Consider the following 23,120-nt stretch of genomic DNA (forward strand, 5'->3'; position numbering starts at 1 on the left):
ATGCCTCCAGGCGGTTACCTATTCAATGTCCACAAACCAGACTTACTATACAAGAATTTGACACATTATGCCCTTATTACTCTATGTTACCATTTACACACCTTGATACACTCCAAAGCTAGTTTATTAGATTCTTGGTTTTCAGTTGGTCCTCTCAGACTTGACTGCTCAGTGCCACTCAGGGTCAGCCAGCTGACAAAACTCAGCACAGATGACTCCCCACTATGAAAAAAAGGTGCATTCAATAACACGAAAAGCAAACTTTTTTTTTTTATCAAATAAGCATGTTGTTTTGGGTCTCTAATGCAAAAAGTATTGAACCCTATTGGGTTAAACAGCCAGCTAGCATTTTCATGAATTAGGATGTCCACAATAGCACAATACTTTGAGGCAGTCTATAATAAATTCTATCCTCAAATATATATTTTTGTTTTACACTTTTATTAAAACATTACCAGCAATAAAGTATATAACTGGAAGACAGAGATCTCTGGACAGAGTTAGCCCACCAAGCAGGTGATGAAGCCTAGCAGACTCCACCAACAAATAAACTACACTACTTCGTGTACCAGGATTATTACTGTTGATGACACTTGATGAGCCAGCATTTAAATTATTAATGCAACTCCTTCTGCAACATCATCACACTCACCGATTAGCAGGGATTTCTTCCCGCTGAAGAGAAATTTTGCCGTTTGGATCAACAAAGTCCTCAACCTACAAGGTTAGCAAAGCAACAAATTATAATATCCAAACATTTTCAATTTGCAATATAAACTATGAAAAACCATTTGTAGCTTTTAAACAAGCAACTCACTTCAACCATAGCCTTAGGCAGGAGCTCAGCTCGAAACAGTTGCAACATGGAGTCCATGATATTCTTCCAGCCCTCGCGTAAAATGTCTCCATGTCGGTGTGCCAGGTGGAAAACTGTTTTGGCAGCTATATGAGCCTTTGGGTTGCTTCCAAAAACAGTAGGAAGATTCTCTACAGCCTAAAGCAAAATTTAAAAACTTAAATGCTGACATATTCAACCAATAAAACATCTTTAGTGCATTCTGTCTACAACAAAACCAACAAAAATAAAAGGCTGTCATAAAATGTATTGTTCGATACAGTATAACTTCACCTGTCACGATCACAGCTTCTATTTGTGTTAACAGGAGGCATTCATGACACACTGTGATATACGGCAAATAGCAAATGACAGTATGAGCACACAGATGTTGGAGTTGTGGAAATAGGCATTAACACTTAGGATTGTCTACAGGGTAGCCTATATACCAACTGCTTGGGTATATGAAGGAAACAGTATTTTCACAACTTATAGTTCATATATTGGTGGGTACTGAAAAGGAACAAATTTTCAGGCAAACACCTTCTAAAATAAACAGCAAAGAATTTTACTTTCACTCTTGGATTTTAATTATGTGTTTTTTGAACTATGGATAAGGCAAAAGTTGAAATAATAACACACAAGGGTGTACAGAGACAACTGGAATGCATAGACAGGTGGATACAGGGCCAGGAGCAGTGGCAGGGAGACCCCAACAGTGAAGTTGCCTATTACTGAATTTAAATACTGGGTACATTAATCCAACAAAAAGTACAAAAAATCATGCCAATGTAAAGCTTTTAAACAGCCTCACCTCACTATTAAGAGTTGTAAACTTGCACAGGGAAATGATGAGATTGTCAAAAACATCACTTAGTCCATAGTGAGCAGATATCATTGCACATTTCCTAAAAATAAATGCAAATGAAGTCAGTGGCATGCATTAGACAAGTGCACAACCCAGAATAACCTGTTACAACACACATTAAGGCTGCTTCACAGAGGGGGGCAAGAAACATTTGTAGGGAAAAAAAGCATACAGTCCTAAAAGCACATTGAATATACCCATGTATTAGCTCTATTAATGGGTACCATGCTTTTAAAATATGGAGACAGAGCTCTTCTGTAAAGGTGAGATTAAAGGTCAAATAAATTAAAAGTCAAACAAGGCAAATTCTTGTTAATTAATGAAGGGTTTTGGAGTCAGATTTAAGGAGTCGGAGACAATTTTGGGTACCTGGAGTTGGAGTCGATAAAAATGTGCCAACTCCGACTCCTGATAAATTTAAACTATAGTAAAGAAAAACAGCAAGTTCAAATGTCCTATTTTACAAACATTAGTCATATTTAAGTACTTCTCTGATGTAAGAATAAAGCCCAGTACATAGTTGTATTTCTACTAGTGTGACGTTCAGCTGAGCTATTATACAACCTAACATTCACATTATTGTAATCTGGATTATGTACATTACAAAAAGTGTTTTCCTTTTTATTTCAGATTTAATGTGTTTAACAAGTTTATTTGAGTGTACACAAGTGTAATGATATAGGTGTAGGTGAGTGCTATGGCCTGATGTGTGTTCATGTGTCCTGTCTGCACTCTTCATATATGCTCCCATCCAGGACTGAACTTTAACATCATTTTGCACACCACCCAATACTAGGAAGTTAGTTAGGTGGACCCCCTGGCCCTGGAGCATCAGAAAAATTCAAAAACCACATTTACAGCCAGCCTTGTTAGGCCTAAATAGAGAAATAGCTAAAACACTTGGTGTTTCTCTGGAAAGAGAAAGTATAAGGAAACCTATAGTTGAAGAGGCCAAATGTAAAACGGAAGAACTACGAAAAGGTCTGAAGGAACATTTTTTTTGTCTTCATAAAAATGGAAACATGCAAATGTCACAAAGTCAATTATTTTGCTAATAATGTTAGATTTGTTGATGAAAATAATCAAACAATAACGCAATCCTTGGGAGTACACCCAGGCACTATCTTCAGAAGTTAGTGGAGGATGTTCTAGAAGATTTTGAAATGAAAAAGGAATAGATTCTATGTATTGTGACAAATAATGCTTCTAATATGTTGAGCAAAATTGAGAAAATGAAGAAAGTAGATTAAGAAAGTGACAGGCAGATATTAAAGTTCTGCAAGTATTGGAGAAAGTGAAAGAGAAGAGAATAGTGACATTTTGGATAACATTGTTGAAGAAGCATCTAAGCGTACTGCTATTCAACATATGTGTTGTGCTGTTCTTACTCTGCAACTTGCAATAAGAGATGGATTGAAAGATTGTCATGCAGCTACTCTAATTGGCAAATTGAGGCAAGTAACTGTTGCCGCCTGGGCCCCTAAAACAGATCTCATTTTGAAAGGGAGTGCAGAAAAAGAAGCCATTTTGGATCAAACAACACACTTGGGAAGCACTTATTTGATTGTATTTGATGGTTTGCTTGAGCTAAAAGACTTTCTTGAAGAACTGGACAATGAAAATGTTTTATTAACTGAAAGCCAGTGGACACACATAAAAGCACTGGGATATCTACTTTCTAACCCCTTTACTGTCATCAAGAGTTTGCAATCTGAAGATTTAACACTTGGTAAACACTTCTTTAAATGGAAGCGCTTGATATATTGCCTGAACTAGTGCAAGGTGGTGGGTTAATAGCTCATGGCATTGTACCTTCAATGAAAAAAAGAGAATCTCTTACTGGATAATCAAATCTTGTTAGCTGCTATTTATGTTGATCCAATAAGCTGAATTTTGTTGAGCGATGACCAGACTGATATTGCAAAAAAGGGCCTCTATGTTGTAGCAGTTTTCATGAAGGGATTACTACCTGAAACACCACCACTGGTTGAAGCTAAAAGCACTTAGGATCATCCTCTTCAAATGAAGAATTAGGACTTTGATTCCTACTTGGATGGCGATGTTGTATATACGTGAAAGATAAACAACCAGAAAATGTCCAAATAAAGAGATTCCAGCAGGAGTTTTTTTAAAGAACTAAAAGAAGTAGTAAAGTATGATCGCTCTTTGAAACTGACTGTAGAAGAAGCCATTCTTGTTTATCCCGAGGTTTTTAGTGATGTGGCTAGAACAGTAACAGCAATGCCACCCACCCAAGTTAGTGTTGAAAGACTACTTTCAGCTCTAAAAATAATCAAGTCAGATTTAGGAGCTTCTATGAAAGAGGATATGGCAGAAGAAATTCTGTTTCTTAAAACAACACTACATTGAGTTACCTTTGGATTGCATTTAACAGCTATTCTACTCTACAAGTACAGTTAGGTCCATAAATATTTGAACAGAGACAGCTTTTTTCTAATTTTGGTTATGTATATTACCACAATTAACTTTAAATGAATGAAACAACTCAGATACAGTTGAACTGCAGACTTTCAGCTTTAATTCAGTGGGTTGAACAAAAAGATTGTATAAAAATGTGAGGATTTAAAGCCTTTTTTTTTAACACAATCACTTCATTTGAGGGGCCCAAAAGTAATTGGACAAATGAAAAAGCTGAAAATAAAATGTTCGTTTCTAATACTTGGTTGAAAACCCTTTGCTGGCTATGACAGCCTGTAGTCTTGAACTCAAGGACATCACTAGATGCTGGTTTCCTCCTTTTTAATGCTTTGCCAGGCCTTTACTGCAGCGGCTTTCAGTTGCTGTTTGTTAGTGCGCCTTTCTGTTCTGAAGTTTAGTCTTCAACAAGTGAAATGCATGCTCAATTGGGTTTAGATCAGATGACTGACTTGGCCATTCAAGAATTTTCCACTTCTTTGCTTTAATAAACTCCTGGGTTGCTTTGGCTGTATGTTTTGGGTCATTGTCTATCTGTATTACGAAACTCCTCCCAATCAATTTGACTGCATTTAGCTGGATTTGAGAAGACCGTATGTCTCTGAACACCTCAGAATTCTTTCGGCTGATTCTTTCCTGTGTCACATCATCGATAAACACTAGTGTCCCAGTGCCACTGGCAGCCATGCACGCCCAAGCCATCACACTGCCTCCGCCATGTTTTACAGATGATGTGCTATGCTTTGGATCATGAGCTGTTCCACGCCTTCTCCATACTTTTTCTTGACATCATTCTGGTAAAGGTTGTTCTTGGTTTCATCTGTTTAAAGAATGTTTTTCCAGAACTGTGCTGGCTTTTTTAGATGTTTTTGAGCAAAGTCCAATCTAGCCTTTCTTTTCTTGAGGCTTATGAGTGGCTTGCACCTTGCAGTGCACCCTCTGTATTTACTTTCATGAAGTCTTCTCTTTATGGTAGACTTGGATATTGATACGCCTACTTCCTGGAGAGTGTTGTTCACTTGGTTGGCGGTTGTGAAGGGGTTTCTCTTCACCATGGAAGTTATTCTGCAATCATCCACCACTGCTGTCTTCCGTGGACGTCCAGGTCTTTTGGCGTTGCACCAGTGCTTTGTTTCTTTCCTATGATGTACCAAGCTGTAGATTTAGCCACTCCTAATATTGTAGCAATTTCTTCCACATACAAGCAGCCCCCCCCAATCAACTCCAGGCCTTTTATCTGCCTAATTGATAATGACATAACAAGGAAATCGCCCACACCAGCCCATGAAATAGCTTTTGAGTCAATTGTCCAATTACTTTTGAGCCCCTGAAATGAAGTGATTGTATTAAAAAAAAAAAGGGTTTAGTTCCTCTCATTTTTATGCAATCTTTTTGTTCAACCCACTGAATTAAAGCTGAAAGTCTGCAGTTCAACTGCATCTGAGTTGTTTCATTTAAAATAAGTTGTGGTAATCTACAGAACCAAAATTAGAAAAAAAAGTTGTCTCAGTCCAAATATTTATGGACTAGACGGTATACGGTATATTCCAGATTTAATATATAAAAACTGTTTTTGGTTTTCCAGGCTTTTCCACAAAGAATGTGGTTCATATTTTTAAACTGGTAAAGTTCCTGTTCCTGATTTTTACTACTATATAGCCACTTGATAAAAACAATAAACAAAACCTTATTGTTTTCATATTTTTGTCTTTTGTTTAAACTGGCCAATACAGTAGAGCCTAGGCTTCCTAGCCAGTAGTTCTGTAGGTATATGGCATGTATGTTGCCTTCCTATAATCAACGTGGAAAATACATTAGCATATTACAGGGTTCCCCATTTTTTATTGAAATTTTTGCATTCAAACTTTACAAAAATATTTAAAGCCCCCAATTATTCATGAATAAATAAATGTATTATAAAACTAAATATAACACAATATTTTTACCATAAAAGTTTTTCTCAAGAAACAATAAATAAAAATATGTAATAGTTATATAAATGATTTACTAATGAATAATGCTTTCTCCTCTTAGGTATTTAGGCAAAAAGCTAAACATTTTTGTATAATATTTTGAGCAATCCTGCTCGCTTATTGTTAAAAATACACTATTGATGCTTTCTAATAAAGCACCCAAAGAATTAGCCTATTTCTTCTTACTACTTCTTTTCATTTGAAGAACATGTTCTCAACAGGATTAAGACATGGAAAGTATGGTGGTAAAAATAAGAGTTGGTGTCTCTTTACCTGGCTAGTTTTTCTTAGAAAGGGGACAGTATCCATAATAAGGGATAGCATGCTTAACACTCAGTTCACTAAAAACATTCAAAACCTCAAGTGCTTGTGACTTAAAGTGGAGGGTCCCATTTTTTTTCCTCACACAACAAATTGAAAAATTTCTGGAACGCACTCCAGCCACAAGATGCACCGCCCTTTACCCAATAGGAGATTTTGGTTCTCATTGGGATGTTGAAAGCTACTTCATCAAGAAAGTAGATGTTTTTTCCATCTTCCTTAGCAATGAGATCAAGGATTTTGTACGCATAGCTAAGCCTTTCTTAAAGAGAGTGGGAATCATTACACCTTGCAGGAATTAAAGAAGTTCTTTATAATGACCATTGGACTTTATCAATGCATCTATTCATAGATGAAATAGATACATTTTTCCCAATGCATCTATCCATAGTTGAAATAGATACATTTTTCCCACATTTGGCAAATAATTGATCCTTCATTTCCCAGAGGCTTATTCTGCAATCTTCGGACATTAACTTGCATACCTCCTTCCTTATGGGCTTCATCCAACTTTGACTTTCACAGACCTCCTCTTGGTAATTTTTTCACTGTACTGGAAGTTTCATAGGTCTTAATAATTTTGGTTATGCTTGTATACGATTACAACCCAAAACCATTGCTATCTGGGAGGCATCACTTCCATTCAGATAACGGTCTACAGTAACGGTCGTTTTGCATTACTTAATTCTCTGGCCAAGTACAATACTCAATATAAAGTTAATAACTTTGATAAACTAAGATAACTAAGATAATAAGATAAAAAACATTGTTATCTTTAGTATAAATCCGTGAAATAAAGATATTTAATTTTAAAATTATATAAAGTAAAAAACATAATAATTGACAAATCATCAATTTATTTTCATAAATTTTTAATATTTGTTTCTTGAGAAAAACTTTTATGGTAAAAATATTGTGTTATATTTATTTTATAATAATTTTATTGATTTATGAATAATTAGGGGCTTTAAATATTTTTTTTTTGTGAAGTTTGGTTGCAAAAGTGTAAACATAGTTGCGGAGTCGAAGGATTTATCTACCGACTCCACAGCCCTGGATTAATGTAAAATATAACTACTACCTTTTAAAACAACTTTACAAAATAAAAAATATTAGGGTAAATTTTCTAATAGGCTGGACACTGAGCAAAGCAAATGCAGTATAAATTAACTTGGTTTAAGGAAACAAGTAAAGCCCTGCTGACTTCCAATCATGTAGGTCATGTGGGTATTTTTTGCATGGTGTATTTTTACTATTTAACTAACCCAAGTGAATTATCTTTTGCAAGGTGACATTTACCTTGCTATATAAGCCTACTAACACAGCCAGGACCCCCTCCTGTATCTTGGCTTTTCTGTATCCTGGCTGGACACTTCCACTACTATCAATAAACTAGGTAATCTCACCAATAAGAATGCAGACAGCAACAACTTTCCTGATCAATCAAAAACTAGAAAAGGTCAATATGATACCCGTTCCTAGTGTAGTGTAGTGTAATATGCTAAATATGGTTCTGCAGGTACTTTATTAAAAAAGAAATAAAATCATTACCTGAATCCAGAGATGGCTTTCTGGATAATAGTCTCCTCCATGCTCTTGTCAAACACATAGGATAGTGCAGCAATAGTTGGTCCCCAAGTCATTGTGAAGAGATCATGATCATAGCTTCCTGGGGTAACATGCAGGAAGATGCCCTCTGGGGTTGCACCTCGATGCAACAGTACACTCCACATGTAGTTCTCCTTTACTAGGCCTGTCTGCTCTTCTGGCATAACTATTTCATCATTTCTAAGAAAAAGATGATATTAGTTACCCAGTTTAGCACGTTCTTCCTTAACAAATATTTTTACATTAGCTGCCCAATAGTAAATGATTGTCTTTAAAAAGGCATTACCTCAGAATACCATGGAGCAAAGTTTAAGATAGGATAGTTTTGAATAATGCCTACAGTTGGCTAATGACTCAAAAAGGGGTCATGATTTTTCTTTTCTTTTTTTAAACATTATATACCAAATCCGTTTCCACACATTAGAAAAACTAATCTAACACAGTTAACAATTAATGTAGACAGTTTTTGTATAGTAGCAGCAGCATGAATTGTTTCAAAAGGCAGTAGCAGCAGTTCACCAACAATTTCATTCTCATACCAGACTCAGTAAGCTTGTGCTAAAGTGCAGAAGTGTGTGCATCACCCACAAGACATTCCAAGACTGACCTCCTTTAAGCTTCCAGCATGAAAAAGAGAAATGAAAGCAAAGGAGTGCCAGAGATCACATCCTGTCTCCTGAGCATGGTAATCCTCAGATCTTTGAAGTCTGTGGTGTTGGATTTACTGAGCAGACTGGATTTCTGAGCAGTTCTTAAGCTCTAACGGCCTATAAACAGCTGTGAGCATTAAAGGCAGCCCAGCTTCTTAACAACTAGACAAGGTACAGTGACGACAGCACAACGCTAACAGAAACCTGATCAATTGCTTATGTGGCCTGCAAAGTCAAATGAAAAAGGAAATAAACAGAATATCAAATATTATAAGCAGCCTGTAATATCCTGAGCTTTAGCTTCAAGTGGCACCATTCCTTCACAAATGGTAACAAAAGAAAGGGCTTTTTAAATCTAGTGCAGATCAAGAATTTCTGCCAAATCCAATTTTATTTAGCTTACATTCGCGGTCTATTTCCTCCTAAACCACAATGTTAAACAACTGTCTTTCCAAATGATTATTTTGCAAGGACCAGAGTGTGACCAGTTTGAGTTTGTCATCTAACCATACAGAAAAAAAAAAATACTGAGGAAAAATTTCCACCAAGATAGAATATGAACAGAATAGCACATGTCCAAACAACTTACTTGATCGCATGGTAAATATCTTCTAACATATCCTGATCAAAATCTTTGCCACCATTGACCCCTTTTAAGTTTTTCCTGAACTCCTGATAAAGAAAAAAAAAAAAAAAAAAATAAAAAAAGTTTATGATAATACTTTACAGAAAGTAGTATCTAAAATTCAGCAATTTTTTTTCTATTTGCTGGTGAAAATGCAGACATAATAAAAAAGGGAGGGGACTACACTTTTCCTTTTCCTGTGACTTTTCCTAGAGTAGTCAACAACATTTTTAGTACAATGAGAAACACACCTGCCTCCCTTTAGCATATACACACTGTATCGTAAAAAAAAAATTATATAAAGTAAACATACTAAACATAGTCCCTTCTCAAAAAGGAGCTTAAAAACTTTCTTTGCCAGACTGAATAGTCCACCTTAACAACATTTTGACAGCTGCCTAACAGGTAATATTTTGGATGTAATGCTTCTGAATACCCATTTTTTGCTCAAAGAAGTTTGATGGCAAAATAGAATCGGAGAATCTCGGGCTTGGATCTTACCTCCAGAGTCATTGGAACACTCTGCTTGCGAACATTGTGATTGTGTTGGTCAGTATTCAGCATGATGACAGCATATGCCAAGGCAAAACAGGCATCACTGTGGGCAAAAGGAGTCCCATTGGATTTCTAGGGAAAACGCAAAGATTTAAACCTTTAATTAAAAGACAAGATTTACTCAAATACTGAAATATAAAACGCAGAACCCAAAATACTTTAATATACCAGACATCTTTTAGATGCCATTACACAGACAGGGTTTGTCAAGCAGACATGAAATTAGGGGCCATGAAATAAACACAGTTTTCAGTATTATGCTCTTTAACAACAAAATGTGGTGCTGAACATTTAGTATGAAGTTACTATTAATAAGTACTAAGTTACTGCTACTTACTCTCCAGTGTTCTGTAAAAGCCTCCAGAAGTCGATGAATCACAGGTGCCTCTCCTGGTAAGCGAAATGCCTCAAGATAAAGCCTTAAAGCCTCATCGATCCTCAAGCCTTGAAACTGAAATGTCCTAATAAAAAAAAAAAAACAATTCCACTTATCTGACGATCACAATAAGTATTAATGAAAAGTGGTATTTTTGCAATATACTTTAGTTATATTCTTTATCCAGCTATCCCTGGAGAGATATATTCATGTCACGAACTGCCCCTCAAAAGGGCTAAGATTGTAAGGTTTCCTCCAATACTGTGTAGTTCCACTGAACATGTAAACACCTGAAAGTTACTGAATTATCATGGAATTTTCTACCACATTTTAATACAAGAATGACAGACAGAAAAGAGACCGTGATCCCAAACATTCTTTATCAAACTGACTTTTTGGACTCACCCTACAAAGCTCTCAAGCAAATCCATGTTCTTGCGATCGCTAACAAATTCCCCGATCATCTTTTTGTCTAGCCTGGGGTTCTCCCTGAGCCATTGAGCCACTTCATCATTATCCATTGGTGTAACCAAGAGACTCTTTTCCTGAAGAAATTGTATCCCTTTCTTTGGCTTTTGATTAAACTGCTCTGTTCCAGTAATAAGAAGCTGAGAATAAATCAGAATAATTAAAACTTATTAGATGATGTGGAAAAAATGTTATAAACACCCACATTTAGATTTTTATACCTTTTTCTTGTTTTTTATATCATTTAGTTCTTGCACAGATGGAAGCAAAGAAGAAAAGCGTGGTGGTATTCTCTGGGTCTTATCAGCTAAACAAAAAAAATAAATAAATAAACGTGAAATTAGGGCATTTTACTATTTTCTTTTAGAACCAGTGCATTTTAGGCCTTGAACACTTTTGTCAAAATAGGCATGTGTGTTACTTTTAAAGAAAACTACTATGACCTTCCTTTTAAGTTTTATTTTTATTCATTTATTCTCTAAGAAATTTTTTTTTCATTACTTGTATACTGTTATTTTTGGTAAATATTTAATGCAGGGTGCTGCTTTTCTGTGTGCTTCTGTGTTATTAAAAACAAATATAGTCCTATATGAGCCAACAAGAGGGATGGGCATGTGTCACTTGTAACTCATGCTGTGAGTGTACTGAGAATAACCTGAAGACAGGTGTTTTTTTTTTTTTTTTTACAATCAGAGGGTTAGTAAAGTGTTGCAGATGTAGCCTTTAACATGTCACTAACATTCTCTTTAAAACCTAAACTGCGGTCTTATTTTTAGATAACATTTCCCGACTTTGTACTTCTACACTAATTTAGCAAAATTGCTGCAAAAATAGCCAACTGATGTCTCACTTATATACTAAAAACTGTATGAAAATCATGGGCTGAATAGGATAATTCACTAAACACACATCTAAATGGTGATTTTATTACAATTAAATGAATGTATTTTTTTCTATTTTCAGTAGTAAACAAGTCACTATTTACCTTAAATTAATATTATATATGTTGAATATTATATTGTTCGGCACATAATCAAAGATTATCTAGAGAAATCATTTAAAAGACAGATAGCAAACCTCCACTACAGCCACCCTCTGTCTCCTGAATTCCAAGACTCATTTTGTCAGCCATTAAATGTCCACTGGTGGGAGGATGGGCCCCCTGGGATTCTGTACTTGTGATTGCTCCACTGTTTTCCACAACATGGTCACTGTCTGAATTTAAAAAAACAAAACAAAACAAAAAAAAACAATTATAATACAATAATAATACAAACTGGAAAATGAACATATGAAAAAAAGGACAAATGCAAAACTTACCATTATTAGTTTCTGGAGAGCCCTCTGCATTATCTGCAGTGGTTTTGCATGTCTCCTTCTTATCCTGTTGCAAAGTGTTACTTAATATCTTAGCCTGACAATGCGCTTCTGTGCTGTCAATGACTGTCAGTAAAGCTTCTAGGGAAAGTAGGTGAGTTGTATATAGTTGGCCAGATACTGGAAAGGCATTCTGCAAGGAAAAAAACACATAATATGTAAAGAAAAAATGAAAACTCAAAAACTTTTATTTCTAGTTATATTTAAAGGTTTAAGAAGGTAATAATCAGCTACCTTAGAGTAATAGCTGCTAAACCTACCTTTGACAGCAACTTAGTGAGATCCTCAAACAGGTTGGTGCAGTAAAAATCACAGTCATAATTTATGTATAGCTCGGTTACAAAGCTGGGTATCCTCCACAGTTGTACAATGGCTTCCAGCGCCATTTCTTTCATTTCATATGGCATCTTTGGATTCTCCATAGTAATGATATCCATCAGTTTCTTAACATACATCTATGAAAGCAGATTGTAAAACTAGTTACATTTCAGGTACTGTCTTATTGGAAGGACATAGTGATGACATCATAGCCATTAGGTTACTCATGGTTTAAAAAAAAAAGAAAAAATTTTAAGTCACTTTTTACTTACCCAAAAACGTAACTTGGTAATCTTGACCCATAAAAAGTGTGCCTTTAAATGATAAGCTCACCAAAAGCTAAGGGTTTGAAAGACTTACCTCCAGCTGAAATTTTAGATGTTCTCTCATGCTTTCAAACAGAAGGAAGCAAGCTCTCAAAGAAGATGCATACAAGTTCAATCGTTCTGCATTTAACAGCTAAAGAAAGAATGGAAGTTTTTTACTGAGAGAAAATGCTGAACATTTGTAATAATACTATGCTATAATATACTATACTATACTATACTCTAAGCTAAAATCAATACTTCTGGATTCCAATAAAACTAATACTTCAGTACATATCTCACATAATATAACATTGCTTATCACATTATTTAAGGGATTAAAAAGGAATGCACAAGAAGGTTTTTATAAAAGGTATATGGCACTTTTGGTACAGTATATGGTATGTATTAAATGCTGACGGTCATCTTCTAAGGATTATTAAAACACTATTTTTTACCTGAAATAAATGGCGACAGAGTTCATCCTTTACAAGTCCCAAAAGGGAAGCATAATTTGCTATAGGCGCTGACTCCAATGCCACCGTAATCAGCTGTAATCCCATGTGCATCATCACTTCAGAATTATGGCGATCTTGGGGGTTGGTAAGTGAAATGAGAAAGCGGAAAAGTTCACGAATACAAGGTAATCCATAAGGGACCAAAACCACTCCTAGAAAAACAAAAACATAATGTTAAGAAAATGCAACATACAAAGCAATTCATACATATATGACTTTACACAATTTAACCAGACTGTATATGATAATCCGAGAGGAAAACAAAGTATGCGGGGTGTGGTGGGACGTAGAAGGTGCTATTCATAATCATTTACAAACTTCCAACTTTTATCAGTAAAGCTTCAGTGAACCTAGATATGTCTATATAACGGAAAGCTTGCTCCTAGCTTTAAAACATTTACCTAAAGCCAGCAAAACATTCTATTTTGTGCTGCTAAATACTTTTAATTAAAAACCTCTCACCTTCTTTCTGTGAAGATTGTGTAAACCTAACCCCACGAGGGTTGACATAGTCCATATCATGTACAGAGGCAGAGTCTGAATGATCAGCCAGTGATGAGCTATCTTCTAGAACTTCAGGTATAGATTCAACAGAGGCAGATTGCATCTTCCTTCCCAGTAATTCTTCAGTCTTTACAGAACAAAGAAAATTTGTTACAATGGTTATGCATCAACTACTAGAATACCATGACACAAATTGTGAATGGAGTTTAAACAAAAAAATATTCAAATATTTAAGATGAATCCTAAAATTGTAAGGATTTGAAAGCTGTCAGTTACTGACTAATGACACAAGGTAATTTCAAAGATTTTCAACAGTGTTTGAATATACTTTTCCTGACAAATAAATACAGAGTACAGTTCGTACAACACATAAGTCTCTAGCTTTGTGATAGAAAGCGATAAAAGCACAGCTCTAAAGCTGAACTAAATCTGCACGACTCGCCTATCCCTGGTCCCGGAAACGATCTTCGGCCATCCTGATAATGTAACACCCACGCAGGAGCAAGGAAGATCTTTTATCCATAGCCCGCGTAAGGGAAGCCGGGACTGGCAGGTTTCCTTGGCAACCAAAGCCGACACTGCACATGCACGATGAGGTAAGGCAGGTCATTGAAGAAAGGACATCACCTGTGTCTTTCTGCAATAACCTCCTGCCTAATCCTTTAGTTTGTAAAGTGGGACTTTAGTTGCACTTTAAAGCGCATGCTCATATTAGCATCCAGGCAACATTGCGGTAACCCTGCCGTCCTTCAGAATTCAGTACATGGACTTCCACATTGAAAATAATTTACAGAGCTCATTCCAAGCAGTTTTAGAAAGTAATACCACTCAAAAGCTCCTAAAAAAATGTGAACCTAGCCTTATAAGGTGCAATATGGATATATTAATATCTGTGCAGTACATTACATATTATGTTGCAATACGGATATAGTGATACTTGTGCAGTACATTACATATTATGGTGCCATATGGACCTAGGATTACCAGCTGCAGCACATAGAAAAAAATACAATTCTACAGAGAACTGAAACCACAACCTTGTCATCAGGGTTTGGCTGCTCGGACAGATACAGGTCTCCAGATGACTGCAATGTAGTGGCAGTGCTTGCACCATCTATTTCAGAGAGATCTTCTTTAGATGTGGCCTGTGAGGATAATCCAAGTGCACTGTCCGTTATGGGGCTGACAGCCGATGAGGTGGCTTCTGAATATCCAGGTGAGATAGGAGAGGTAGCATCTGGAGAGGACGCCTCAATAAAAGGAATACCAGCTGCAAGAAAAATTAAAATATATTTATCTTTGTAGAACAGGTATGGAAACATGAATCATTTTACCTGCAAAAAGATTTAGAATTTCTGTCTACTGATCTATACACAACTAACAGAGCATACCCAGGTCCTAAACCTCCAAAGCAATCAAGATGAACAAGTTGGTTTAGGTTACCATCAGGCCTGCTGACTGGATGAAAAACAGCACATTGATAATTCATCTGTTCTATCTGCCATCCTATCAGCATTTTCAGTGTAAGATTAACTGTACTGTTCACCGCAGGAGAGCCCTACTGGTCCCTAGTGCTCGTCCCTTGGTTTCTCAGTGGAAGCATTGCTTTAACGCTGCAACAGTCAAAGAGAACTGTACAAACAAAGGATTGTTTAGGGTGAATTCCAGCAAAAACATTTTTTTTCTTTGGGTAAAACAGGTAAGGGATGGAGAATCTTCTGATTTTTAAGCCTTCACACTGGGGATATTCCTTGTTGTCCAAGTAACTACAAAAAGTGAGAGGAATGTTGTTAAAGAAGTCACCATAGCAATAAACAAATAAAATCTTGCGGTGGTCCACAGCTCTGCTGCCGAGCGGGGCAGGAGAAGGAACCTGCCAGGAGGGCGCATCGGTCAGAGAAATGGAGCATGGGTCCCTCTTACGGATCACAGGCTCAGGGAAGTGGGCGGGTTATGTCTATGGACACAACCTCCCAACTCTCCCATCATAGGTTCAGACCTGCGATGCAAGAGTGGGTGGGTTCTGGAATCATGACATCACTAGGGGGGAAGTTTCTTCCCTTTTGAGTGACACCTGACCACATCCGATTATGCACGGTTTCAACAACTGCTCCGATTGGATTGGGAAAATCTGATGATACTCTGTGTAATATTATGCATTGTGTTAAAGCAGCTCATTCATTTAAACAGTGAAAAATATATGCATTCCTTTGCACTCATTTGTGTGCCATTCAGCTGCAAGCTATCCAGAAAATAATGTCACCACAATGTTTAGTGTTCAAGAAAAATTTTAGGTGCTTGATGGTAAACTTCAGGGAATTAGGTTTATGAGGAATATTAGCATGTACAATACCATATTTAAAATAAAATAAAAACTTGGAGTGGGAATGAGAACATGTAAAGGACAAACTACCAGAGTTTGTTGTAGATCCATTAGGCTGTTGCGAATCAGTTCCATTCATCGCTTTAGTCAAATGGCGTGGCGGTCGTGGAGATCGCTTCTGTTTCTTCCATTTTGAGGATTCACTGGTACCTCCAGCTCTCATTTTCAGCTGTTAAAGAAACATAACCCACACATGTCAAAATGGTAGAATACAACAATTAGATTAGAAGCCTGCAGGTTTTTAAAACTTTAAAATTAGAAATAGAAAGTGCTGTATTTCTCCAAACCATGTAGCTAGATACAACACAAGATAATTACCAGTAAAATAAAATACAACAAAAGAACTTTAGTACAAAAGCTGTAAGCTGTTCAGATAACAAAATGTCCATTTCTAAACTGTGAACCATAACTGGTTCTTTAGAATGCCTGGATGTGCTCAAAGGATTTGCAATAAACCGCTACACCAACTACATTACAAGAAATCTGCTGGTTGTGCTTAGAGAGACCGAGAACGACGGTACCAATAAGAGAGGAATGGAAAGGGTGGCCTAGTTTTCAGACAGGTATCAGCTACTTTTTTCACTATTTTCTCACAATTCCTTATGCCTGCAAATTCAGTAAATTGTTCCTTTTTCCCTTTTTGGATTTAAAGTTGTTAAAGAATAAATAAATTATTATTTTTTCAGAAATTAGTCTAGGCCTTTATTACTTGCAAATGACTGTGTCTAAGCACAGATGCCTAGGTGTTAATATGACTGCAACGCAACTGACATTTTGAGAACCAACAATGACAGTTTACATGTTTCTCCTGTGACAATTTGACATCACTACATGAATGAACATTTGTGAATATAAGCAGAGGTTACCTTTAGGTAAATCCTTACTAAATCCTGGGACAGAATTATAGCTCTACAATCATCAAGGTTCATGGTCAACACAGATTGGGGAGTTCTGCCTTTGACTATAAGGGGGCATTATGGACCTCTGCAGAGAGCCCACAGAGAACAAGTCCCACTCTGCAGGATGCTGGCAGAAGACAGACTTTTCTACCCAGACTTTAGCAGTTTTAAGAAAAAACTAAAATAGTCATCACCTTTTGCATTAAGCAGATTTAGCTTCAGGTAAGATCCCACTTTAGTTAGACACCATCAGCACAAACTTTGCCAAAAATATTAACATCTCAAGGGCCTGAATATGGCAGTATCAGTTTAAGGAATTTTTACCAAAGGCAAAAGTTGCCAAGTCCCAAGCAATCAAAAGGAAGCAGAAAGGTCGGTAGTTTTCCACCATTCTATGATGCATCTATGATGTATGGTACAAATCTTGGTAGCTGCAGTGTGTGCAATTCCTTTAACTGAAAATACCAACCCTAATCAGGTGGAAAGATCACAGTATATGGATTGCCAATGTGTAAGCATTGCTGCTTCCTATAGAGATCAGCCTGCTTGTAATTCAGACTTAGATTTTAGGATAAAGGCACAGTAGGGTTTTGAAACATGCATTTATCACCTCTAATATGCCAGCACAGTCTTTAGCAGCAATGTCTGAGTGAATAGCATTACCCATTCTAGAGTTTGCGTCATGGTACATGTGGTTAATGTAACAAAGCAGCATTGTTCTTTTACCATGGCACCTGGTCCTATACTGCCGCTTACATAAATATGATACTCGCTCTAATTACACACAGAGAAATTTCCTTAAGAAACGGTTATGTGCCAGCACTAGAGCATTTATTACAGTGGATCTCCTAGGAATTACCAGGTTCAATTTTTTCTTGTAAAATAAATTATGTTTAACCAGTAATTATTTGGTATTTAAAAATTATGTGGATCTGTATGGCCTTTAGTATATATTGTTTTTACTACAATTAACATCTTACCTTCAAGTGATCCAAAATCTAGTCTATACCATGTCCACTATAGCACACACAAGTACTTTCTGTCTTCAGGTTAAATTAATCAACCAGGTTTCCCATAGGTGGCACAGTTTAGGCAAGAGGGCCAGCACAGATACAAACTGTGGATTGGATTTATAGGTCTCATCCATTGCTCATTTGACATACTAATCTGTTATTTACTACTGAGGGTACTTACGTTTGAATACATCTACATGTCTGTAGTAAAACGCAAGTAAGAAAACAAAACAAACACAGTAACCATTGCAAGAATCAACTATTAAACTCAAAAAAAAAAAAAAAAACCTCCAAATTATCATTAACAGTTACTGTGAAAAAAATATAATTATGTTCCCAGATAATAAAGGATCAACAGCACTCCATTATTCCAACATGTTACTGGCAAGCCTTTTGCTGAATATATTCCAGTCATCACGCTCATAATTCTTTACACAAAGAGGATAAATTATCCAGTGCCATAAACAAGGAAGCTGAACATCTCGAATAAACATCAACAGCAACTACATTCATTATTCTCCGAGAGCTCCTAGTTCTAGAAAAAAGAATAAATCATGTAGCAGGGTCATAAACAAGGAAGCCAAGGATTGCTATTACCGACCCTTCTTTTTAACTACCATATAAATTAGACAGTGAGCTATATGATAGCAGAAAGGAAACCCCACACCCAAAACATTTCAGTCATCCCCTTCTGCTACGAAGCAAATCATTTCAGTGTCCTCACAAAGCCACAGTCATAGTGGATAGTCTTCTGAAAGGTGTGTATATCTAGAGCAACAAGCATTATGGCTTACTATCACAACTGGGGTACAAAATGTATAAGTGTTGCAAAGACAAACAGTCACATTGGTGGTGGATGACGATGTTTGGCAACACAACAGCCACAAAAATGAAATCACTTTAATTTACTGAATTGAGGTATACTCCCTATACACAAGACCCATGTATTGACCATGCCGTGTTGCAGCCCTAATGCTCCTTCGCACCTGCCTTTCACAATTTACATTTTAAAAGATGCTGGTCAGTGGTGGGAGAAGTATATTAGCTGCTGGTTAGATCTCGAGCATACAGTTAGGTCCATAAATATTTGGTTAGAAACAACTTTTTTCTAATTTTGGTTCTGTACATTGCCATAATTAATTTTAAATGAAACAACTCAGATGCAGTTGAACTGCAGACTTTCAGCTTTAATTCAGTGGGTTACTGTACCTAACTGTATTACCGACTGGTGCTTTGCCTTTTGCCTGCCTAAATCTAATCTCCAGGGTTATCACTTTTCCTAACCTTCTTCTCATACCAAAGACATAATGATGCTAATTAACAACTTCTGGCTTACCCAGGCCCAGACAGTGCTTTACAGGCTACTAAGTTTCATTCCTCCACACCTTGGCCCAATACATCAAACTGAGCCTAGAATTTATTAGTGCCCGTAAAACAAATTACATGCACACACTAAGTAAGGCGGTTAATATTTTAATTAGGAACAGTGAGCAGCTGAATTATGGAGAGAGGCTCTGAGAATGCTGAGGCTCTGAGAGAGCAAGAATGTTCCTAACATTATACCCTAATTAATAGCAATATGCCTAAAAAGGTTGGGGCGGGGCAGATAAGATTAGGAGGCCTAAAAATTCACTTAAATGTTAAAACTAGAAACAGACTGAAGAACAGAAAAAACACACTTTTTTTTTTTTTTAAAGAAAATTGAGCAACAGTGTTAACTTCCCATGGATCTTGGTTTAGATATTTAAATAATATATATATGTGTCCATTTTGTGAAAATACAAGATACAAAAAAGTTATACATTATTTAGTATATCAATGACCGGACATTGAAAAAAACAATGAAGCAAAAAAGAATATAGATATAAGTACATAAATTCACAAAGGGGGCAGAGAAAATATTACGAGGGAGGGGAGACGGAGATTTACAGTCCTCCTTACCTGAACACGTTTGTTTTTCCAAAAGATATTGTAAGCCTCAAGGAAAAATGGCACGAGCCATAATTAGTAATTCATTTAAAAGCCCACAGCTATACAATGGGATTGCAGACAGGGGACTAGTTTACACACCAAGACGTGAAGGTTAGGGCACAATAACATGCACACTTCAGCTAGGGTCACATGAGAGCTTTTCATATGCCCAAGATTTCTTGTCTGTACTTTATTCGACAACATGACATTCTTCAAAAAAAGAAAAAAAAAAACCCTGCATGTCCATTTCACATTCACACCAACATGCAGTGATCATCACTAAAACGAGGCATATTGTTACTGAAAATCAACTGTAAACACTGTTGGCATGAAAAGCTCTCCTGTGATTTTGCTTTTTTAATAGGGTGACCCGTGGTTCCAAATGTATTTAACTTAGCAATAAGGTTGTTCCAAAATATTATATTAGGCCGATGTCAATACATTTAACATCCCTTAAGTTGTGTTCAGGATGAAGACCACAACTTACCAAGTGCTTTATTCCCTCTTAATAACCTCTAGCCGATACTTGCTTGAAAAGCACTTCCAGCTTTAATGCATTATGCATTTGTTATACTAAAACTTTGGGGAGCCTAAATTATTTGTTGAATCTAATCATGATAACTGGGAGTTGCACCCATATAAATATTAGTTACCATAAGTGGTTCTTTCAGGCAATAATGAAGTTTATGGCCCTTGAAGAATATTATGTAAAGATGGCAGGTAGGGATTTAAGGGGTAGCTTAAGCCTAAAAGATCAGACTCAATCCAGTAATAGATCTAATAGATTAAAAAGGTCCATTTAATCTCTTCCAACCAAATATGATTCTACCCAATGTACAGTAAAGCAACTTTGATAGCTATAACTGCCCTGCTTAACACTCCAATATGCTATTCTTGCTGTGCTGCCAGATAACAGGTACACAGCAGGAAGACAACCAGGGTTTGACAACAGGTTTTGACTACAGAAACACCTTACCTCCTTTATTGCATTTGGCTAGTGAAAACTGTAAAGTGCAGATACACTGATAGTGCTGGAGCTCACATTTTTTTTTTTTTTTTTTTACTGAAGACCATAGTTTAACTTCAGATTAACATATATGGAGAAATAATCGAAGCGAATACTGGCTTAGACCAAACCTGTATTGGATACAAAATAAAATCGGAAGACATAGTCAAGCCAAGGACTGCATGCCTCACCTACCTAGGTACAGAGGAACCCCAAAGTAGAAAAGATTTCCTGACAGCAGAAATGCATGTACCTATGGTTCGTCTTCTGGGGGTTGTTTTAGTCTCATATGTGTAAATTTATGCAAGGTTCACATTAGATGACAGATGTGATAACACAAATTCTTGCCGGTGTTATTTAAAATAGCTCAGCACTATTAAAGTAGAAACAATTCTAGAAATGCTACCATTCTTCTAAAATAATAATCATTAAGGAGTACCATTGAATATTTGAATAGCCTTTGAATAGCTGTACAGTCTAAATGTACCATCTATGGTTTATGGGAGGCCCCATCATTGTACAATTTGTAAATCTAACATGAAAAATTGAATAGATTGCCATAAACCAGAATCAACATTTGGTGATGGTATGGGTCATGTAAATTAATAAAACAAATTCCAGCTTCCAAGACAGTCACGTTTTCCACAAAAGTGGATCCTATTGAAAAAAAAGTTTACCTTGATCATATTCACTGTAATTATCATGGCCAATATATATATATATATATATTGGTAATGATAAAAGTCCCACAGTCCTGCTTGTCTGCCCTCTGTTGTGCTCCAGGAAGCATTAAATATGCACTGTGCACTCCAGCACACATGCCCAGTTAATCAAAAAAATCCAAACTAAAATGAAAGTTCCAACCAACCGCCAAGTTCCAACATGCAATAGGAGCACCCCTACTTGAAACAGACATGCGCTCACTGAATTTGAGGATGAAGGGTTGTTATTGGAACATTTAAGCTGCAGGGACCAGAAATCAATAGGTGCTCAAAAAGGGGGTTTCAGATCAATAAAAGATATCTTGGGAATCAGTTTTAAAACTCTGGAACAGAGAAGTGATTACTCACATATTATGCATGATACTAGAGCCTGCAGACCGAATACTTCTATTTTTATATAGTCTGCAGATATTAACATTAAGTTCACCAACCTGAACCAAAACAGAAGAAGGTTTTTCTGGGTTTACCAAACACCATTTGTGACAACTGCAGATACCAAAACTCCAACTATGATTGGGGAGGCAGCAGAAGGTAACACTAATATACACAACCAAAGCTATTGGTGCACATTGCCCAGTTATTTAAATGTATCTGAAAGAAAACAAGCAGTCCCGGTAATGCGTTAAAAAAAGGCTACAGCAAGTGGGCAGAGGTTACCAATTGCTTTGTTCATCAAGCCTTATGTTGGCAACACATACAATGATAGTCATTTAATAGCAAGCTTTTTAAACAAAAAATATCTACTTGGTTGGAACACACTAGATTTTTCTGCCAGAATGGACCCTACTACTTTGAAAAAAAAAAGACAACTGTTATTAAATCTATTGATTCATTCAGATATTATATCAAAAGGATCATATTTTGTATAATGCGCTCACACAGACATGGACATTTATCTCAAAAACACACACACACATAAAAGACCTGGAAGACTATATTAGGAGATAAGGGGAAATCTTCCAACGGACACTTGTTTTAGTGACAATTCTCTGGGGAAATACAGACAGGTTCTTGGTTGAAAGGCTTTGGTCAATGCATATTCCAAATTTTAATGCAAATCCTTAATAAGCCTGGGTTCCTGGCAAAGAACACAGCTGTGTGCCTTTTTCACTTTATTTAAGTTTGTAAACTAAAGAAAACTGAATACAATAGAGAAATGAGAAACTAATTTTTTTTAAAAATACTGTTCTGGACACCTAACTATACCACCTATGAGTTCATAAGAATATGCACACCTAACTGCTTCCTAATACCTATTACCTTTCTAATAGTTAATATGTACTGCTGCAGTTATATATACGATACAAATGGAAACATGGTGGTTTCATATATTCCAAAATAGCAACTTCATTCCAGAAGGAAAGGTTAGAAAGTAACCCTCTAGATCAC

General features: G+C 36.4%; 1 protein-coding gene across 9 annotated transcripts in view; it reads right to left on the minus strand.

The window, feature by feature from the left end:
• Window positions 1-23,120, minus strand: part of GBF1 (golgi brefeldin A resistant guanine nucleotide exchange factor 1) — a 98,628-nt gene that overhangs the window by 16,020 nt on the left and 59,488 nt on the right. For 8 of the 9 annotated variants that reach the window (XM_072424453.1, XM_072424452.1, XM_072424456.1 and 5 more), the window contains 18 exons: window positions 16,151-16,289; window positions 14,775-15,007; window positions 13,696-13,864; window positions 13,174-13,385; window positions 12,771-12,869; window positions 12,353-12,547; window positions 12,036-12,225; window positions 11,793-11,930; window positions 10,937-11,022; window positions 10,653-10,855; window positions 10,209-10,332; window positions 9,818-9,943; window positions 9,281-9,363; window positions 7,985-8,221; window positions 1,650-1,743; window positions 818-994; window positions 653-717; window positions 102-222 (listed from right to left, as the gene is read on the minus strand). In XM_072424453.1, the coding sequence (XP_072280554.1) occupies window positions 102-222; window positions 653-717; window positions 818-994; window positions 1,650-1,743; window positions 7,985-8,221; window positions 9,281-9,363; window positions 9,818-9,943; window positions 10,209-10,332; window positions 10,653-10,855; window positions 10,937-11,022; window positions 11,793-11,930; window positions 12,036-12,225; window positions 12,353-12,547; window positions 12,771-12,869; window positions 13,174-13,385; window positions 13,696-13,864; window positions 14,775-15,007; window positions 16,151-16,289 (2,691 nt within the window). Of the gene's footprint in view, window positions 1-101; window positions 223-652; window positions 718-817; window positions 995-1,649; window positions 1,744-7,984; window positions 8,222-9,280; window positions 9,364-9,817; window positions 9,944-10,208; window positions 10,333-10,652; window positions 10,856-10,936; window positions 11,023-11,792; window positions 11,931-12,035; window positions 12,226-12,352; window positions 12,548-12,770; window positions 12,870-13,173; window positions 13,386-13,695; window positions 13,865-14,774; window positions 15,008-16,150; window positions 16,290-19,973; window positions 20,010-23,120 lie in introns of all 9 variants that reach the window. The other variant, XM_072424457.1, reaches the window with a different exon arrangement.

Source organism: Pyxicephalus adspersus, chromosome 10 (genome assembly GCF_032062135.1).
Source record: "Pyxicephalus adspersus chromosome 10, UCB_Pads_2.0, whole genome shotgun sequence".
NCBI classification, from domain to species: Eukaryota; Metazoa; Chordata; class Amphibia; order Anura; family Pyxicephalidae; genus Pyxicephalus; species Pyxicephalus adspersus.